This window comes from Eschrichtius robustus, chromosome X (genome assembly GCF_028021215.1).
Source record: "Eschrichtius robustus isolate mEscRob2 chromosome X, mEscRob2.pri, whole genome shotgun sequence".
NCBI lineage: Eukaryota > Metazoa > Chordata > Mammalia > Artiodactyla > Eschrichtiidae > Eschrichtius > Eschrichtius robustus.
In genome coordinates, this window is record NC_090845.1 from 49,662,322 (window position 1) to 49,678,176 (window position 15,855).

General features: G+C 35.3%; 1 protein-coding gene across 2 annotated transcripts in view; it reads right to left on the minus strand.

The window, feature by feature from the left end:
• The window catches only part of WNK3 (WNK lysine deficient protein kinase 3), a 120,693-nt gene extending 114,710 nt beyond the window's left edge, over positions 1-5,983 (minus strand). For both annotated transcript variants that reach the window (XM_068533853.1, XM_068533852.1), the window contains exon 1: positions 5,447-5,983. In XM_068533853.1, coding sequence (XP_068389954.1) covers positions 5,447-5,983 — 537 coding nt within the window. The remainder of the gene's footprint in view (positions 1-5,446) is intronic.
• Between the last annotated feature and the right edge of the window lie 9,872 nt (positions 5,984-15,855).

Here is a 15,855-nt window from a genome sequence, read left to right on the forward strand (position 1 = left end):
AATTAATGGTATTTCCCAGACCAAGCCTGTCTCCTGCCACTCTCACCCTTTGTCACTTTATGAAAACATCTGTCTTTGGTTTATACTTAATAAAGTTATGTGACTAGCTTTTAAACAAAGAAACTAGAACATATATAGTTAAGCAAGTTTTATCCCTCCTCCCTTCGATGTAATCATTCTTTGCCTATGAGAGTATTGCACTTTGAGGGCTGGGTCTGATGAAGACAGTGGGAAATTAAAACTGAATAACACTATTTAGGGTGTGCTTATATGTAATGAAGCATTTTCTTGTGTAGCTCTAACAGAATCTGGAATCAATTCCAAGAGGGTCATAACAAAAATATTTTAAGAGCAAAAATATCCCAGAGTGAATACTTTAGACAACAATATTTATTCAGAAACAGAAATTCTAGCATATATTTTTAATTACTTTTTCCTTTATTGGAAATTCAGCTATTTTCACATTATTATCTAATTCTAATTTCACAATTAAATGTAGGTCTGCCTAAAAATATACTTCTCCCCAAAGTGTTTTTATTTGATAAATGAAAATAAAACAGAAACAAGTTCCTCCACAATTTTGATAAGATACTTTAGGCATGGAAGTACAGATCTTTAAACTGTTACTTCTACTGCATTGCTTGTAATATATTCACTACCATAAACAAAGTGTATTAGAATGCTCACTCAACACATCAACTTGCTACAGTCAACTATGTCTTTTTTTAAATCTTTCTTTTCAGTGCCATTTTTGGTTCAGTTCAGAGACTATAGCTGACTTGTTAGACGTCTAGCTGTTAGATGTTACTTAAAGAAGGCCTGTTTAATTACCTTGAAAGGCATACAATCACAGAATTGACCCCACAGTGAAGCTTATTACAAGCACACTCAAATACATTTTAGAAACAGTCAAATAACAAAAAATTTTATATATCTATGATGTTCCTTCAATTGGAAAATAGCGTTATATGAAAACTCAGTTCCATCAAGAAAACAAATGACAAGCATGCTAGCGGAAGTAAAGCAAAAACTGGTTGTGTTTCCATATGTAAAAGCAAGGTGTTGTTGATTTTCATGTTGTTAGTGTAGGAGAAAACTATTACAAACTCTTGTGACTGACTCCTTCTAAAAGTTACAAAACAGGTCTTTTAGTAACATGTGACCAGGTCTTTCAACATCATGAACTAAAAAGTCTTCTAAATAAAACATATGACTGACAGCCCTCACTCACAACAAATTACCAATTTACCAAGCAATTACCAAGTAATTTACAAGTTCTTTACAAAGAACAACAGGTTCTTCCCAATAATGCATTAAAAAATCAAATTATAGAAACCATAAAATATGACAAACTGTTGAAATGCGAATGTTTATAGCCAAATCCTAAATCTGACCCACATCATCAAAGGATTTGTTTGTTTGTTTTTAACATCCTCCAAGTCAAATATCAGCAGTAAAATCTGTCTCTCCTGGTTCTTTGCACTGCCCTAAAGTCCATGTATTCTAAATAAATGGATATGAGGCTTTTAAGAATTGTTACACAAGGCTCAAATATCTACAATAGGGGGAAATGCCATCAAGAGAAAAAGGTATAAAAACCTTTTTTTGAGCTGTGAATTTCAAATCAAACGTGCAAAAATAAAATTTTAAGAAAGAAAAGAACTGCCAAATTTCAGGGGAGAAGATTAAGAGGTGGTGTGTATGCAATAAAATAATAGTTTACATATTTTAATGATGTTAATAAATAGAAAATATATGTCAAACTGATAACAAAAGTATAGACACACCAATTTTATATATTATACACACACATATATATAAACAAAGGTTGGGAAAGAATCAAGAATAATTTAAACATTTAAACTGCTCACTGGGATGTTTTTCAACAAAATTGTTTAATTATATAATAAAGAGTAAGACTTTACAGAAAAAATATGAGAAATTGTACATTATAAACTGTATACTACTCACAGGAAAGTAATTAAAAGATGATGCCCTTATCCTTCTGGGATTCTAAATAAGTTAGTTTTTCCTAATTCCAAATATGCAGAAAGTGACATGAGATCCAAAAATTGTATCAACTAAGTCCACTAATTCTGACATTCCTTTCAGAATAGAAGATTGCAATTGTTGTTCTTTGTATAAATTAAAATGTACTTTATTTCTGTAAATTAAAATTTACAACATTTGCTCCACATGAGAGATCCCCAAATCTGGCTATATATCCAATTACCTGGAGAACTTTTAAAAGTGAGTTCCTGTGGGGAATTCCCTGGCGGTCCAGTGGTTAGGACTCTGAGCTTCCACTGCAGGGGCCACAGGTTCAATCCCTGGTTGGGGAACTAAGATCCCTCAAGCTGCACAGTGTGACCAAAACATAATAATAATAAAATAAAACTTCATAAAAAATATAAATAAATAAATAATAAAAGTAAGTTCCTGGGGCTTCCCTGGTGGCACAGCGGTTAAGAATCCGCTTGCCAATGCAGGGGACACGGGTTTGAGCCCTGGTCCGGGAAGACCCCACATGCCATGGAGCAACTAAGCCCGTGCGCCACAACTACTGAGCCTGCGCTCTAGAGCCTGCAAGCCACAACTCCTGAAGCCCGCGCACCTAGAGCCCGTGCTCTGCAACAAGAGAAGCCACCGCAATGAGAAGACCGCACACCGCAAGGAAGAGTAGCCCCCCTGCTCACCACAACTAGAGCCCGCGCGCAGCAATGAAGACTCAGCACAGCCAAAATTAATTAATTAATTAATTAATTTCTTAAAAAAAGTAAGTTCCTGGGCCTCACCTCCTGAAGATTCTGATTTAGAAAGTTTGGAGTGGATGCCAGGAATCAGTATATATGATATAATATAAAGCTCATGTTGGTATATTAAGGGAATTCCTCCTCTGATTCAGCTAGCTCTTGGAATTAGTCCCTTATTTCAGTGCTTTTCAAGCTCTACTGTGCATACAAATCACCTGCAGATGTTACTAAGAGGTAGACTCTGATTCAATAGTCTGGGATGAGGCCTAGGAACCTGCGGCTCCAAGTTCCCAGGTGATGTCCATGCTGCTGGTCCAGAGACTACACTTGGAGTAGTAAGACCTTATGGGATCTTTCAACCTTTCCACAGGTGAATAATAGAAGTATTCCCCTAGGCAGTTCCTACCACTAAAATATTTTCAAGTTTTACCTAAACATTCTTTAGCATAGCTAGAGTACACAATTTGCAAAATACTTGACATATCTTCACTATGTGTCCTACTACCAAGTGAATGGAAATTACCTCCCCCATTTACAAACAGAGTATCACTAAAAGATGAGTGTTACTGCAGTCAAAAGATTTATAAGATAAATAAGTACTAGAGATGTAATGTACAACATGCTAAAGATAACACTACTACTGTATGTTATCTATGAAAATTATTAAGGGAGTAAATCCCAAGGGTTCTCATCACAAGGAAAAAATATTTTTTTCTATTTAATTTTGTATCTATTTGAGATGATGTTCACTAAACTTACTGTGATAATCATTTCATGATGTATTTAAGTCAAATCCTTATGCTGTACACCTTAAACTTACGCAGTGTTGTATGTCAATTATATCGCAATAAAACTGGAAGAAAAAAAGCAAACGACAATAGCAACAACAACAAAGGACCAGATAGTAAATATTTTACATTTTGTGGTCTCCACCCCCCAAAAAAAGATGAGTGTTACTGAAATCACAATGCAGAGATTAAATTAAAATTTACATAATTTTCAATATATATATGCAAGGATATTGTTCACAACCATGGTTATAATAGTGAAATATCGGAGAAAAATCTAGAAGTCCAACAATAGAGAACTGATTAAATAACTTATAAGGGCAGCTATTAAAAATAATGATGTAAATCTACAATTACCAGCAATGAGAAGATGTTCATGATAAGTTAAAAAAAAAGTTTTGTTCAAACCTTATAGTACGATTCCATGGGGGTTGCATACAGTCATATATACATTTATGCAAAAGAAAGAGTCCATAAAGATATATACTGAAATGTTTAAAGCATCCTCAAAGTAGTATAATTTCAGGTGATCTTAATGTTTGTTTACTCGCAGTATCTAATATTCCTACTGTGACACAGATCTTAAAATAAAATTCTTAAAGGGTAAAAAGGGGGTAAGAAGAAAACCAAGCAAACCCCACACAGCACACGCACACATCTTTCAAGAACTACTAGAATGGCTTGACTGCTAGGTAACTTGCATTCCAAAGAGTCGTCAAGGGACTTCCTACACTGGAAGCACTTCGAAAGCTTGTTAAAATTGCAGTCTTGCATCCCACCCCAGACTTACAGAAGAATCTCAGTCTCTGACAATAGTCTCCTGAATCTGCATACAAAGCAAACACTGACAGAGTAAGTGTTTTGAAACAAAAGGAGAGTAAAGTTTTTAAAAAAACAGAGTAAAGTTTTGAAACAAAAGGCTTCCTAGAAATGCAGGGACCAAGACTAAATTTCAACCTATCTAAATGGCAATCTACAGCAAATTCAGAAGGCGTGAAATCATGGTACATACATACACACCCACACACAAAGACCACTGGAATCTGAACAACAAAAAAACCTGTACTTAGTGATTGGCTTTATTTAATCTTAATTTTAAGCATCTCTTGTGAACACTGACCATTTCCCATGAGCTGGCTGAGGTCACAAAGGTTTTCCTTATGTTTAACCTACATCTGTCTGAAACTATTCCTATTATAACCCTTTCTATGATGTTCTGTCTCCATTTAGTCCTTCATTAGTTACAAGTACCATATAAACATTTATTATGGAAATAAATATCTAGGTAATTCAACTATTCTTATGATGCTTTCACTTCTCCTTCCTAAACAACATTCCAGTTGACTAAGCTCAGTAGATTCTGGTGATTATTTCTTCCAGAGATCCTCTCTGAGGTAAACTCAAAGGCATGGAGAGGAGTTTATATTACTAGAAGCCCTCAAAGAAACAAGAAAACCATTTCCTGTTCTGAAAAACAACACATGAACCCCCAAAAGTTTGTTGAAAGAAAAAGAGAGATGGGAAATATCATACTGCATATATCCGTAACATATCACACTCTCAAATATTTAGCATAACAATCAACTCATAAGGCATACATTTACTAAAAGTTTTCAAAATGAGACATTAAGAGTTTCGGGAATTTCCTAAGGGTAATGAATTAGGAGCATTTCCCCAAAGAAAGGCAGAATAGACTTTTTCCTTTAAAACAGAGGGGAAAACAACAGGAAAAAAAAGTTTGGCGTGAGCTCCTAAGAGGATCTAAGAAAGGAGCATAATTTCAGGGATGTGGGGACAAGTCCTTCGTTTTATTTTAATCCATGATACATTTTAATACTGGATCACTCAGAAGCCCAGGCCAGCTAAAACTGGAATTTATCAAAACCAAGAAGATTGTATACGCACCTGCAGCTCACACCAAGCAACCTCAACCCATGTTTCAGTGTCCAGTCCTTTATATACTGTTTTAAATGCTCCTCTTCCCAGCTCTATGTCAAATTTCAGGAACCTGCCACTAGGAGAAGTAGCTACAGCCTTCATTTCTGCTTCTTCTTCCATTTCCTTTTCATTTTTCTCCTTGAAACAATCTTTTGAGGATTCTGACATTCCCTTTGAACATTGCTCGTATTTAACTTCTTGTCTGCCTCTTAGCACATTTGTAGGAAGCTTTTCTACTCTTGGAATATTTGTTGCAGTCTTTATTCTCTCACCTTTGGAGGAAGATTCAGCAACTTTGTCATCTTCTGCCATCTCAACACTCTTTCGAAAGAATCTCTTCCTTTCTATAGTTTCTCCAGAAGCACAGAAGGTACTGTTTTTCTCCTTTAGTCTAGCTTCCACTGTCAAAGTTGCTGCAACCTGACGAACTCTGTTTTCCAATGAAACTCCATCAGGTTTCTCAGAATCTTCTGTGCTAGCTGGCTCCCCTGAATCAGTATCCATTGTAATTAAGGTTGGCACTAATATTTTTCCTGTTCCACTCTTCAGTCCAGTTGCATCTCAGGTATCAGAATTATCAGAATAGACTTCCTTTTCTGTGGTCATATGTTTCCATAGCAACCTGAAGGGGAAAGAAGGATATATTAATATCACCCCACAAAGGAAATCATTAAGGAGAAAAGTCACCTGTTTAATCCCTTTTTTCTTAATAAGAAGTTTGTTCTTTTTTCTGTCCAATCTTAGCAACCAGCAGACTCCAGGGACTGTGTCTTATCTTGTTTACCACTGTAGTCCTCAGTGCTTAGCAGACTACTTGGCATATAGCTCAATAAGTCTTCATATTGCATGAATGTTGGTTAGCAATCTAGTTCTCAGACCCTTCTATCAATCCATCATATTTTTTTTCCCAAGGGGCTTAAAATTCTTTTAATCAACTTTCTCAGGTATAATTGTCATACAGTAAATTACATGTGTTTAAAATGTACAGTTTGATAAATTTTGACACAGATGTACACCTCTGAAACCATCTCCAAAATCAAGACAATGAACATATGCTTCTCCACCAAGAGCTCTTACTCCTGTCCCTTTGTAATTCCTCTAAGTAGTCCATTATCTGGATATATCATAATTTGTTTATTTATTCACCTCTTGATGACATTTGGGTTGAATTTCACTTATGGACTATTATGAATAAGGTTGCTATGAAGATCTGTGTACAAATCTTTACATGGACATATACTCTCATTTATCTTGAGAAAGTACCTAAGAGTGGAATGGCTGTATCAGAAAATGTATGCTTAACCTTTAAAGAAACTGCCATCTGTTTTTCAAGGTGGTTGTATCATTTTGCATTCCCAGGAGTGGTACAGAAGAATTCCAGTTCCTCCATATCTTCATCAGTACTCTACACTGCCAAATCAATATACTTTGAAAGTCAATAAGACTAGTATTACCTGCAAATGAGAAAAGGTAATTAACAATGCCTCACTTAGGTAGAGAATTTTTTCTTTAACTTATTTTGACATAATTTTGGACTTGGAAAAAGACCTGCAAGAATATACAAAGAATTTAGTATACCCTTCACTCACATCCCCAAATGTTAACATTTTAGATTGGACATTTTTAAGTAAGAATAACTCTATTCAAAAAAAAAAAAAGAATAACTCTATTCACTTAACTAAAGGTAACTTATCCAGAAACCTCAAAAGCAAAAATCCATAAGTAAGACAAAAGGATTGCTAAGCAGACAAAAATAGGTAAAAATCAGAGAATTTAAGTAGGAAAAAGCCTTCAAAATTTTTTAACTGCAGAACCTCTTTTAAAAAATGGAATCTTACTCAGAATCCTAATGTAAAAATAGAGGGGAAAGTAGTGCTGCTTTGGTATAATACTTTAATTATAATGTCTGGTCACCTGGTTTCCCAAACTATAGAATAAGAAGCAGCAAAGTAGAGAAATGGGGAAATGAGTGTTCCTTCAGTCTTTTAAAAACCAACCCTAAGACAAAAAATATTACTAGAGGCAAAGAAGGACATTTTATAAGCATGGAGAGATTAATTCACCAGGACAATATAACAATTATAAACATATACACATCTAACAACAGAGCCCCAAATACATTAAATAAAAACTGACAAAACTGAAGAGAGAAATAAACAATTCAGTAATAACAGTAGATGTTAATACCCCATTCTCAATAATGGGGAGAAAAATGAGACAGAAAACGAGCAAGAATCTGGAAAACTTGACCAATACTATCAATCAACTTGACTTAACTGCCATCTATAGAACACTCCACCCAGCAAGAACAAAATATACATTCTTTTCAAGCACACATGGAAAAATCTCGAGAATAGATCATGTACTATGCAATAAAATAAATCTCAATAAATTTAAAAGGATTGAAACCAAAGTATGCTCTCCTACTACAAAAGAATTAAATTAGAAATGAACAGAAAAGGGTAAGGGTATATAGATCAATGAAATAGCATTGAGAGTCTAGAAGTAAACCTTAACATTTATGGTCAATTGATTTTCAACAGAGAGGCCAAGACAATTCAATGGGAAAAGAACAGTCTTTCAACAAAAGGTACTGGGACAACTGGATATCCACATACAAAAGAATGAAGTTGGACTCCTACCTCACACCATACAAGAAATGAACTCAAAGTGGAACATGGACTAAAACTATAAAACTCTTAGAAGAAAACATTAAAGTAAATTCTAGTGCCTCTGGGTTATGCAATGGTTTCCTAAGTACAATAGCAGAAGTACAAGTGATAAAAGAGAAAATTGAGAAGCTGGACCTCAACAAAATTTAAAACTTTTGTGCTTCAAAGGATGCCATCAAGGAAGTGAAAAGTGAAAAGGCTGGGAGAAAATATGTGCAAATCATATACCTGAAAGGGGACTGGTATTCAGAATATATAAAGAATTCCAACAATTCAATAATGAAAAGATAAATAATCCAATGGGCTAAAGATCTGAATAGGCATTTCTCTATAGAAGATATACAAGTGGCCAATAAACACATGAAAAGATGTTCCACATCGTTACTCATTAGAGAAATACAAATCATAATCAAAAATACTACTCCATACCCATGAGGATGGTTACAATAAAAAAGACAAGACAGTAACAAGTGATGGTGAGGATATGGAGAAAATAGACCGCTAATACATTGCTGGTGGGAATGTACAATAGAACACAGTCTGGCAGTTCCTCAACAAGTTTAACACAGAGTTACCATATGAATACCATCTACCCAAGAGAAATGAAAACTTATGTCCACACAAAAACTTATACACAAGTGTTCATAGAAGTACTAGTCACAATAGCCAAAAGGTGGAAACAATCCAAATGTCTAACAACAGTTGGATAAACAAAATGTGTTATATCCATGCAATACAATATTATTCAGCAATAAAAAGAAATGAGGTATTGATACATGCTACAATAAGGATGAACCTTGATAACATTATGCTATGTGAAAGAAGCCAAAGGAAAGACCACGTACTGTATGGTTACATTTATATGAAATGTCTAGAATATGCAAATCTATAGAGACAGAAAATAGATTATTTGTTGCCTTGGGCTGGGGTGTAGGAATAGGACTGACTGCAAACTGGCACAAGAAATATTTTGGGGGTGATGAAAATGCTCTAAAATTAGATTGTAATCAAGGTTATACAACTCTATAAATTTGCTAAAAATCACTGGCATTTATATTGGTGAATTTTATGATATATAAATTATATCTCAATAAAATATGATGTCCTTAAGCATCTTAAAATATTGTGACTAAAATCAAAGCCATCATAATATCAAATATGCCTTTTTAAAACTATACTCTCTACATCCCTCACCACCACCACCACCCCATTCTGTCTACTCTCCTTATCTTCTGCCTGGATTCCTGGGTTGAGAATCATTAGTCTGAAGAGAAAAGACCTGACAACAATAAAATGTAATAGCTGGTGGCCTAAGGGTAAACAATGAATAAGAAAAACAAATTTTAACAAAACAGGCAAAGAACTTCACTAAGCATAGTATATCTGGGGCCTTTTCATCATGGATCCAATAGCTTCTTGACCATAAAACAGAGTTTCAGAACTCAGGCTTTGGAGTGGGAGAAACCTGGAATCAATCATGGTTCTGCCTCTCACTCCTCAGAGATTTGGGGCAAATTACTTAACCTCATTCATTTTTTATTTCATTTGTGAAATCTCACAGGAATAATATGAAAATAAAATGGTAATATACATGTAAAGTACTTAGCACAGTGCCTGGCACAATATAATAATCAATAAATGGAAGCTTTTATTTCTTACCTCTTAATAACCCCTAAGGGCAGCACTATACTAAAGCGCTATACAACAACACTCAAGAAAACATTAAATGATTTTTCAGGAGACTATTTAGTAAAGCTGAAAAGTATATAATACATTCTTTTAAAGTTTTCCAGTAAGAAACCATGGTGGCATTGCTAAAGGGGTATGCTTCAGTGACCAGGGTATCTCTACTATACTCAGCAGTGCAGAAACATAGCTCAGTAAAATAGTCCACAAAAATCAGGCCTCAAACCTGAAGTCTCTACTGAGTTCAACGGCTATGTATCATAACCCATGTGTGACCATTATTTCCTTCATAAAATGATAACACATTGACTTAAGCCCTAGGAATATGTATAAAGACAATTGCAAAGGCACTTCTACAGAGATTGAAATTATAGGGAAAATCTCACAAATCTGTGTCCCATATGTACTCCTTCAATATATTTGATATATAATCTTGGAGCATTTGAGTTAAAAGCTCAAGATAAGTTTCCCCCTGTAGCTTATCATGGTTCTATCCATGGGAAATCCAGCATACAATCAGTACTTTGTCAATGACTCAATAATTTCTTCAACTTTTGGAACGAGCAATTGAAAGAATGCACATTTAAATAGTCAGAATTACACAGTAAATTTTCCACTGACAATCCTCTCTCTCTCTCATACATGTGTATTCATACCAATAAACATTTACCAAGTGCCAAGCACTGTGTCAGGGTCTGGGGATAAAAGAACAAAAGTCAGTCTTTGTCCTCAAGGACCCTACAGTTTATCCAAGCTTAAGATATACCACTGCCGCCTTCTAGTTCAAGAAGGTGAACTGAACACCTATATCTCTTGTACTTTCCAAGACCCTGAAAAAGTGATGGTAAAATAGTACAGAAGTATAAATCACAAGTCAAAGACAGGAATGGAAAATGGCATAGCAAATACAAGATTTCAACAATTTCTGACAGAGAGCAAACAGGAAAGAACTAGCTGATAACACAAATCAAAGGAATGCTACAACCTGAAATATGTAATAGAAAGGGTTCCAACCCGGGAGGGAGCTGACTTGCAGGGCAAAACCCCAGAGGGGTTCCACACTCAAAGAAGACTGATCCTAAAGAGAGCCAGAGTGAGAAAAGGGCTAAAAACAGGGGTTAACTGAAGGTCTGAATTATGACACAGTTGATGAACTCTCCCCCCAAAATAAAGAAATTCCTGCAAATAGAATACCAAATTCAACAAACTAGGAAGAATAAGGGCACCCTAGTACAAAGCCTTCTGCGCTCTGGCATTTGGGCCCTCCAAGTGTAAAAGCCAGCTGCCCACCCACTCCCCCCAAAACCAGCTGACAACCTGCCTAGGTACACAGAACTCCCAGTCAGCCCTTCTACTAGGTCATTCTTTAATACGAACAGAATCAGGAGACAGCCATATTGAAGAAAACATGTAACACAGAAAGAACAAGAACAAGAAAAAAATATCCTTGGAAGAGCTGAAATAATTCAAGAAACCATTTTTAATTTAATTTTTAAAATATAATCATAAGATTCAAAAATCAAAGAAAGAGGTATATAATGGACAGGTTCACTCCCAAATCTGTTTCCTATCCATTCAGTTCCCCCCCACTCTCCCACAAGTAACCACTCATTAGATTCTGTGTAGCCCTCCAGAGTTTCTTACAGCAAATAAGCAAATATAAATATATGTTCTTTCTCTCCCTTTCTACACGAAAAGTAGCATAGTATATACCAAGCTTTTTTTTATAGTCACAATAATTTAAGATACTGTTTTCCCTGTCAGTACATGAGATTCCCTCATTCTTATTTTTTAATACCTATATAGTAATAGTATTTGATTATTTGCTTATGACAGATAAAACTGCATACTTCATTTTGCATATATGTATATCTGTGTGTATATATATATGTAAATTCCCTGAAGTGGGATTGCTGGATCAAAGGAAATTTTCATATTTAACTTTTAATGAAGTATACTAATATACCCATAAGAGTAAACATAATTCATGTGTACCTTTATATAATGCTGCCAAACTGCCTTCCACAGGCATTGTACCAATTTAAACTCCCACCTGCAATGTGCAAGGTGTCTTTTACCCCACAGCCTTGACAACAAAAAAAGGTGTTATCAAACATTTTGATTTTTAACACTCTGATAGGTTTAAAAAAGGAATCACAGTGCGGTTTCAATTAGCAATTATCTCATGAGTGAGATTAAGCATCTTTCACATAAACAATAATTAAAGTCAGGAATAAGCCAAGAATTGCTATTATCATTGCTACCACTTACGGAAATAAAATAAGACATACAAATATTGGAAAGTAGGAGACAGAATTCAAAACTTGCAGATTATATGATTACCTAGCTAGAAAATCCAAGCAAATTCAACTAAAAAAACTATGATAGGAAGTAACGAGAGAGCTCAGCAGAAACGCTAAATGCAAAATCAACAAACAAATCAATAGCTTTGCTATACATCAGCAATAATCAATTAGAAAATGTAATTTAAAAAACAACTATCAGGGACTTCCCTGATGGTCCAGTGGGTAAGACTCCGCACTCCCAATGCAGGGGGCCCGGGTTCGATCCCTGGTCAGGGAACTAGATCCCGCATGCATGCCACAACTAAGAAGTCCACATGCTGCAACTAAAAGATCCCACATAGCACAATGAAGATCCCATGTGCTGCAACTAAGACCCAGCGCAGCCTAAATAAATAAATGAATGAATTAAAAAAAAAAAACCTATCCTAAGGTGAGGGTTCCAGGGGCAGGTGGCACCAGGAGGGGGCAGGAATGGCTGGGTGCTCCGGAAGGAGGGCGGGTCACTGCAATTACTATAGATATAGATATTGATATAGAGATATAGATATAGATACTATCCTGCTCATAAGAGCAACAGAGCTATAGAATAATCATCTAGGAATAAACTCAAGAAGAAGTATGCAACACCTATATAAAGAAGACTAAAATTTTACTGAAGTACATAAAATACCTTTCTTTGGTAGAAAGACCCAATATTAGGATCTTCACAAACCCCCCTCTGAGATTATTCCAAAGTCAATGCAAGTTCAATAAAAATCCCAAAGAGATGTTTCTGGCCCAAACTGACAAACTGATTTGAAAAGAGTACAAGGAAAGCCAAGAAAATCTTGAAAAAGAACAATGAGAGTTTGCTTTAACAAATATTACTTATAGCTATAGTAAGTTAAACAATGTGGTTTCATCAGAGAAATATACAACTGGACTAATGGAGAACAATCAGTAGAGAAAGAGACACATGTATGTATGGCAATGCAGTCCATAGTAAAGACGGCATTTCAAATTTATGAGGAACAGACAGCATAATAAATGGTGTCAGAATAACTGGCTATCCATCTTTGGGGAAAAAAGTTAAAGCCCTACTTAAAACCAGTCACAGAAATAAATTCCAGGTAGATAAAAGGGTTAAACATAAAAACCAAAACTATTTAACTATGAAAAGAAAATATGGCAGAATATATTTCTAACCTGAAGAAAGGCTCCCTTAAAAAGATAAAATACAAAGACCATTAACAACAACAAAAAAATACATTCGGCCATTTGACCATGAACAAGGTTAAAAGATAGGCAACAGTCTGGGAGCAAACATCTGCAACTTGTATAGCAAAGCATTAATATCCAGAATATATAAAGAGCTAAAAAAAAAATCAGTAAGAAGAAACACAAATGGACAATACATGCATGGTAGGGGGATGGCTCAAACTCCTTAGTAAGCAAGGAGATGCAAATTCAAATAATTCAATATCATTTTTTGTCTATCAGATGAGCGAAAATTATAAATCTGTTAATATCACATTTTGAGTGTGAGAAATTCAGCACTCCATGCACTGTTGGCAGGTAAACTGGAATAGCCTCTTCATATGGCAAATTCCAAATATCTAGTGCATACCTGTCACCCAGCAATTCCACTTCTTAGTATCTACCTGAGAAATATTCCTGTATGTGTACAAATACGTATGTACAAGGATTTTTTACTGAAGGATTTTTTATTGTTTGCAACAGCAAAAAAACTGAAAAGAACTTACATATTCATCTATAAGAGAATGGTGAAATAAAAAGTGGTGCATCTGTACTGCGTAATAATATGCATCTGTTTAAAAACTGAGAGATGGTTATACACTGATGTATAAAAATCTCCCACACATATATACTATTGAGAAAAGTGAGTTGTAGTACAACACATACATCATACTATATGTCAATTATATATTAAATATTATATATAAATACATATATAAAAGACAAAACTTTATGTTTCTAAATGTACTCATATATGTGTAAATGCATATAAAAAAGACTGGAAGGATATGCTCTAAACTGATCCTAGTGGTTAAAGAAGCATGTAGTATGAAATACTATGTATCCATTAAAAAGGATAAAGTGAACATATACATACTGACACTAAAAGAGCCTGAAGGGCTTCCCTGGTGGCACAGTGGTTAAGAATCCTCCTGAATGCAGGGGACACGGGTTTGAGCCCTGGTCTGGGAAGATCCCACATGCCGCAGAGCAACTAAGCCTGTGTGCCACAACTACTGAGCCTGCGCTCTAGAGCCCGCGAGCCACAACTACTGAAGCCCGTGCGCCTAGAGCCCATGCTCTGCAACAAGTGAAGCCCGCGCACCACAACGAAGAGTAGCCCCCGCTCACCGCATCTAGAGAAAGCCCACGTGCAGCAACAAAGACCCAACGCAGCCAAAAATAAATAAATCAAATAAATTAATTTTAAAAAATACTTGGAACCAATTTCCTAAAAAAAAAAAAAGAGAGAGCCTTAAGACATATTCTTTGGGAAAAAAGTAAGTCATAAAATACATATTTTTTATTTGTATATGCACATACATATGCATGTAAATACAGAGAAAAAGGACTGTACAAGTTCACAGTCAACTCTTAACAATGATTACCCACTGGGAGGGCAGGAAATTGGGTAAAGGGGGACTTGGTTTTAATCTACCTCTATATTATTTTAATTCGTTAAAGAAGAATTGTCCATCAACAACCTGTACCAAGAACCAGTTAAAGATATTATAATTTCTTAAAATAACTGAAGGAAGGATAAAACAAATAAGGTATGTATAACTTATATCCAAATGAATATTATCACTTAACACTTATTGAGTGCTTTGTGCTAAGCACTCTAAGCCCTTCCATGCATTTTCTCATGTAATCATAAGACTCTTGAGGTAAAATTATTCCCATTTTACAAATGAGGAAACTAGGCTCAAAAAATTAAGTTAAACTTCCCTAAGATTACACAGCTAGTAAAAACCAGGGACAAAATTCAACCCAGGCAACTGACTCCCAAGTCCACTCTTAACTACTCATAATACAGGGTCACATATGACTTGGAGCCACATGCACACACTATACACAATCCTGAATTGCATAGATACATACACTGCACAACCACATCACATTAAAGATGCCCATTTTATGTGAAAAAATTTCTGGATCCATATTAGAAAAAGAACTGAAATCATCTCCATCTTCTTTCATCATCAAAATTAAACAATTTCTATCTACCAATCACCTACCCTGGAATCCCTAATTAACACTTTACTCTGCCTAACCCTTTATAACAGTGGTAGCCAAACTACATACAGCCCTCAGGCCAAACCTACCTCACCTCCCAGCCTGTTTTTGTGCAGCAGCTGAGTTGAGAAAGATTTTTACATTTTTAAATGGTTGAAAAAAAAAATCAAAAGAAGAATAGTATTCATGACACATGAAAATTACTCAAAATTCATTATTTCAGTGTTCATAAATAGTGTTATTGGAACACAGCCATGCTCATTCATTTACATATTGCCTATGACTGCTACACAACAGAGCTGAGTTGTGGCAACAGAGACTCCATGGCCCACAAAGCCTAAAGCACTGTATTTACTATCTGGTCCTTTACGGAGAAAGTTTATCAAACCTTGCTTTATAGTTTTCAAAAGAACTTCATCTATTTAACTCAATTACTCCTAACAACAACCCTGAGAGCTAC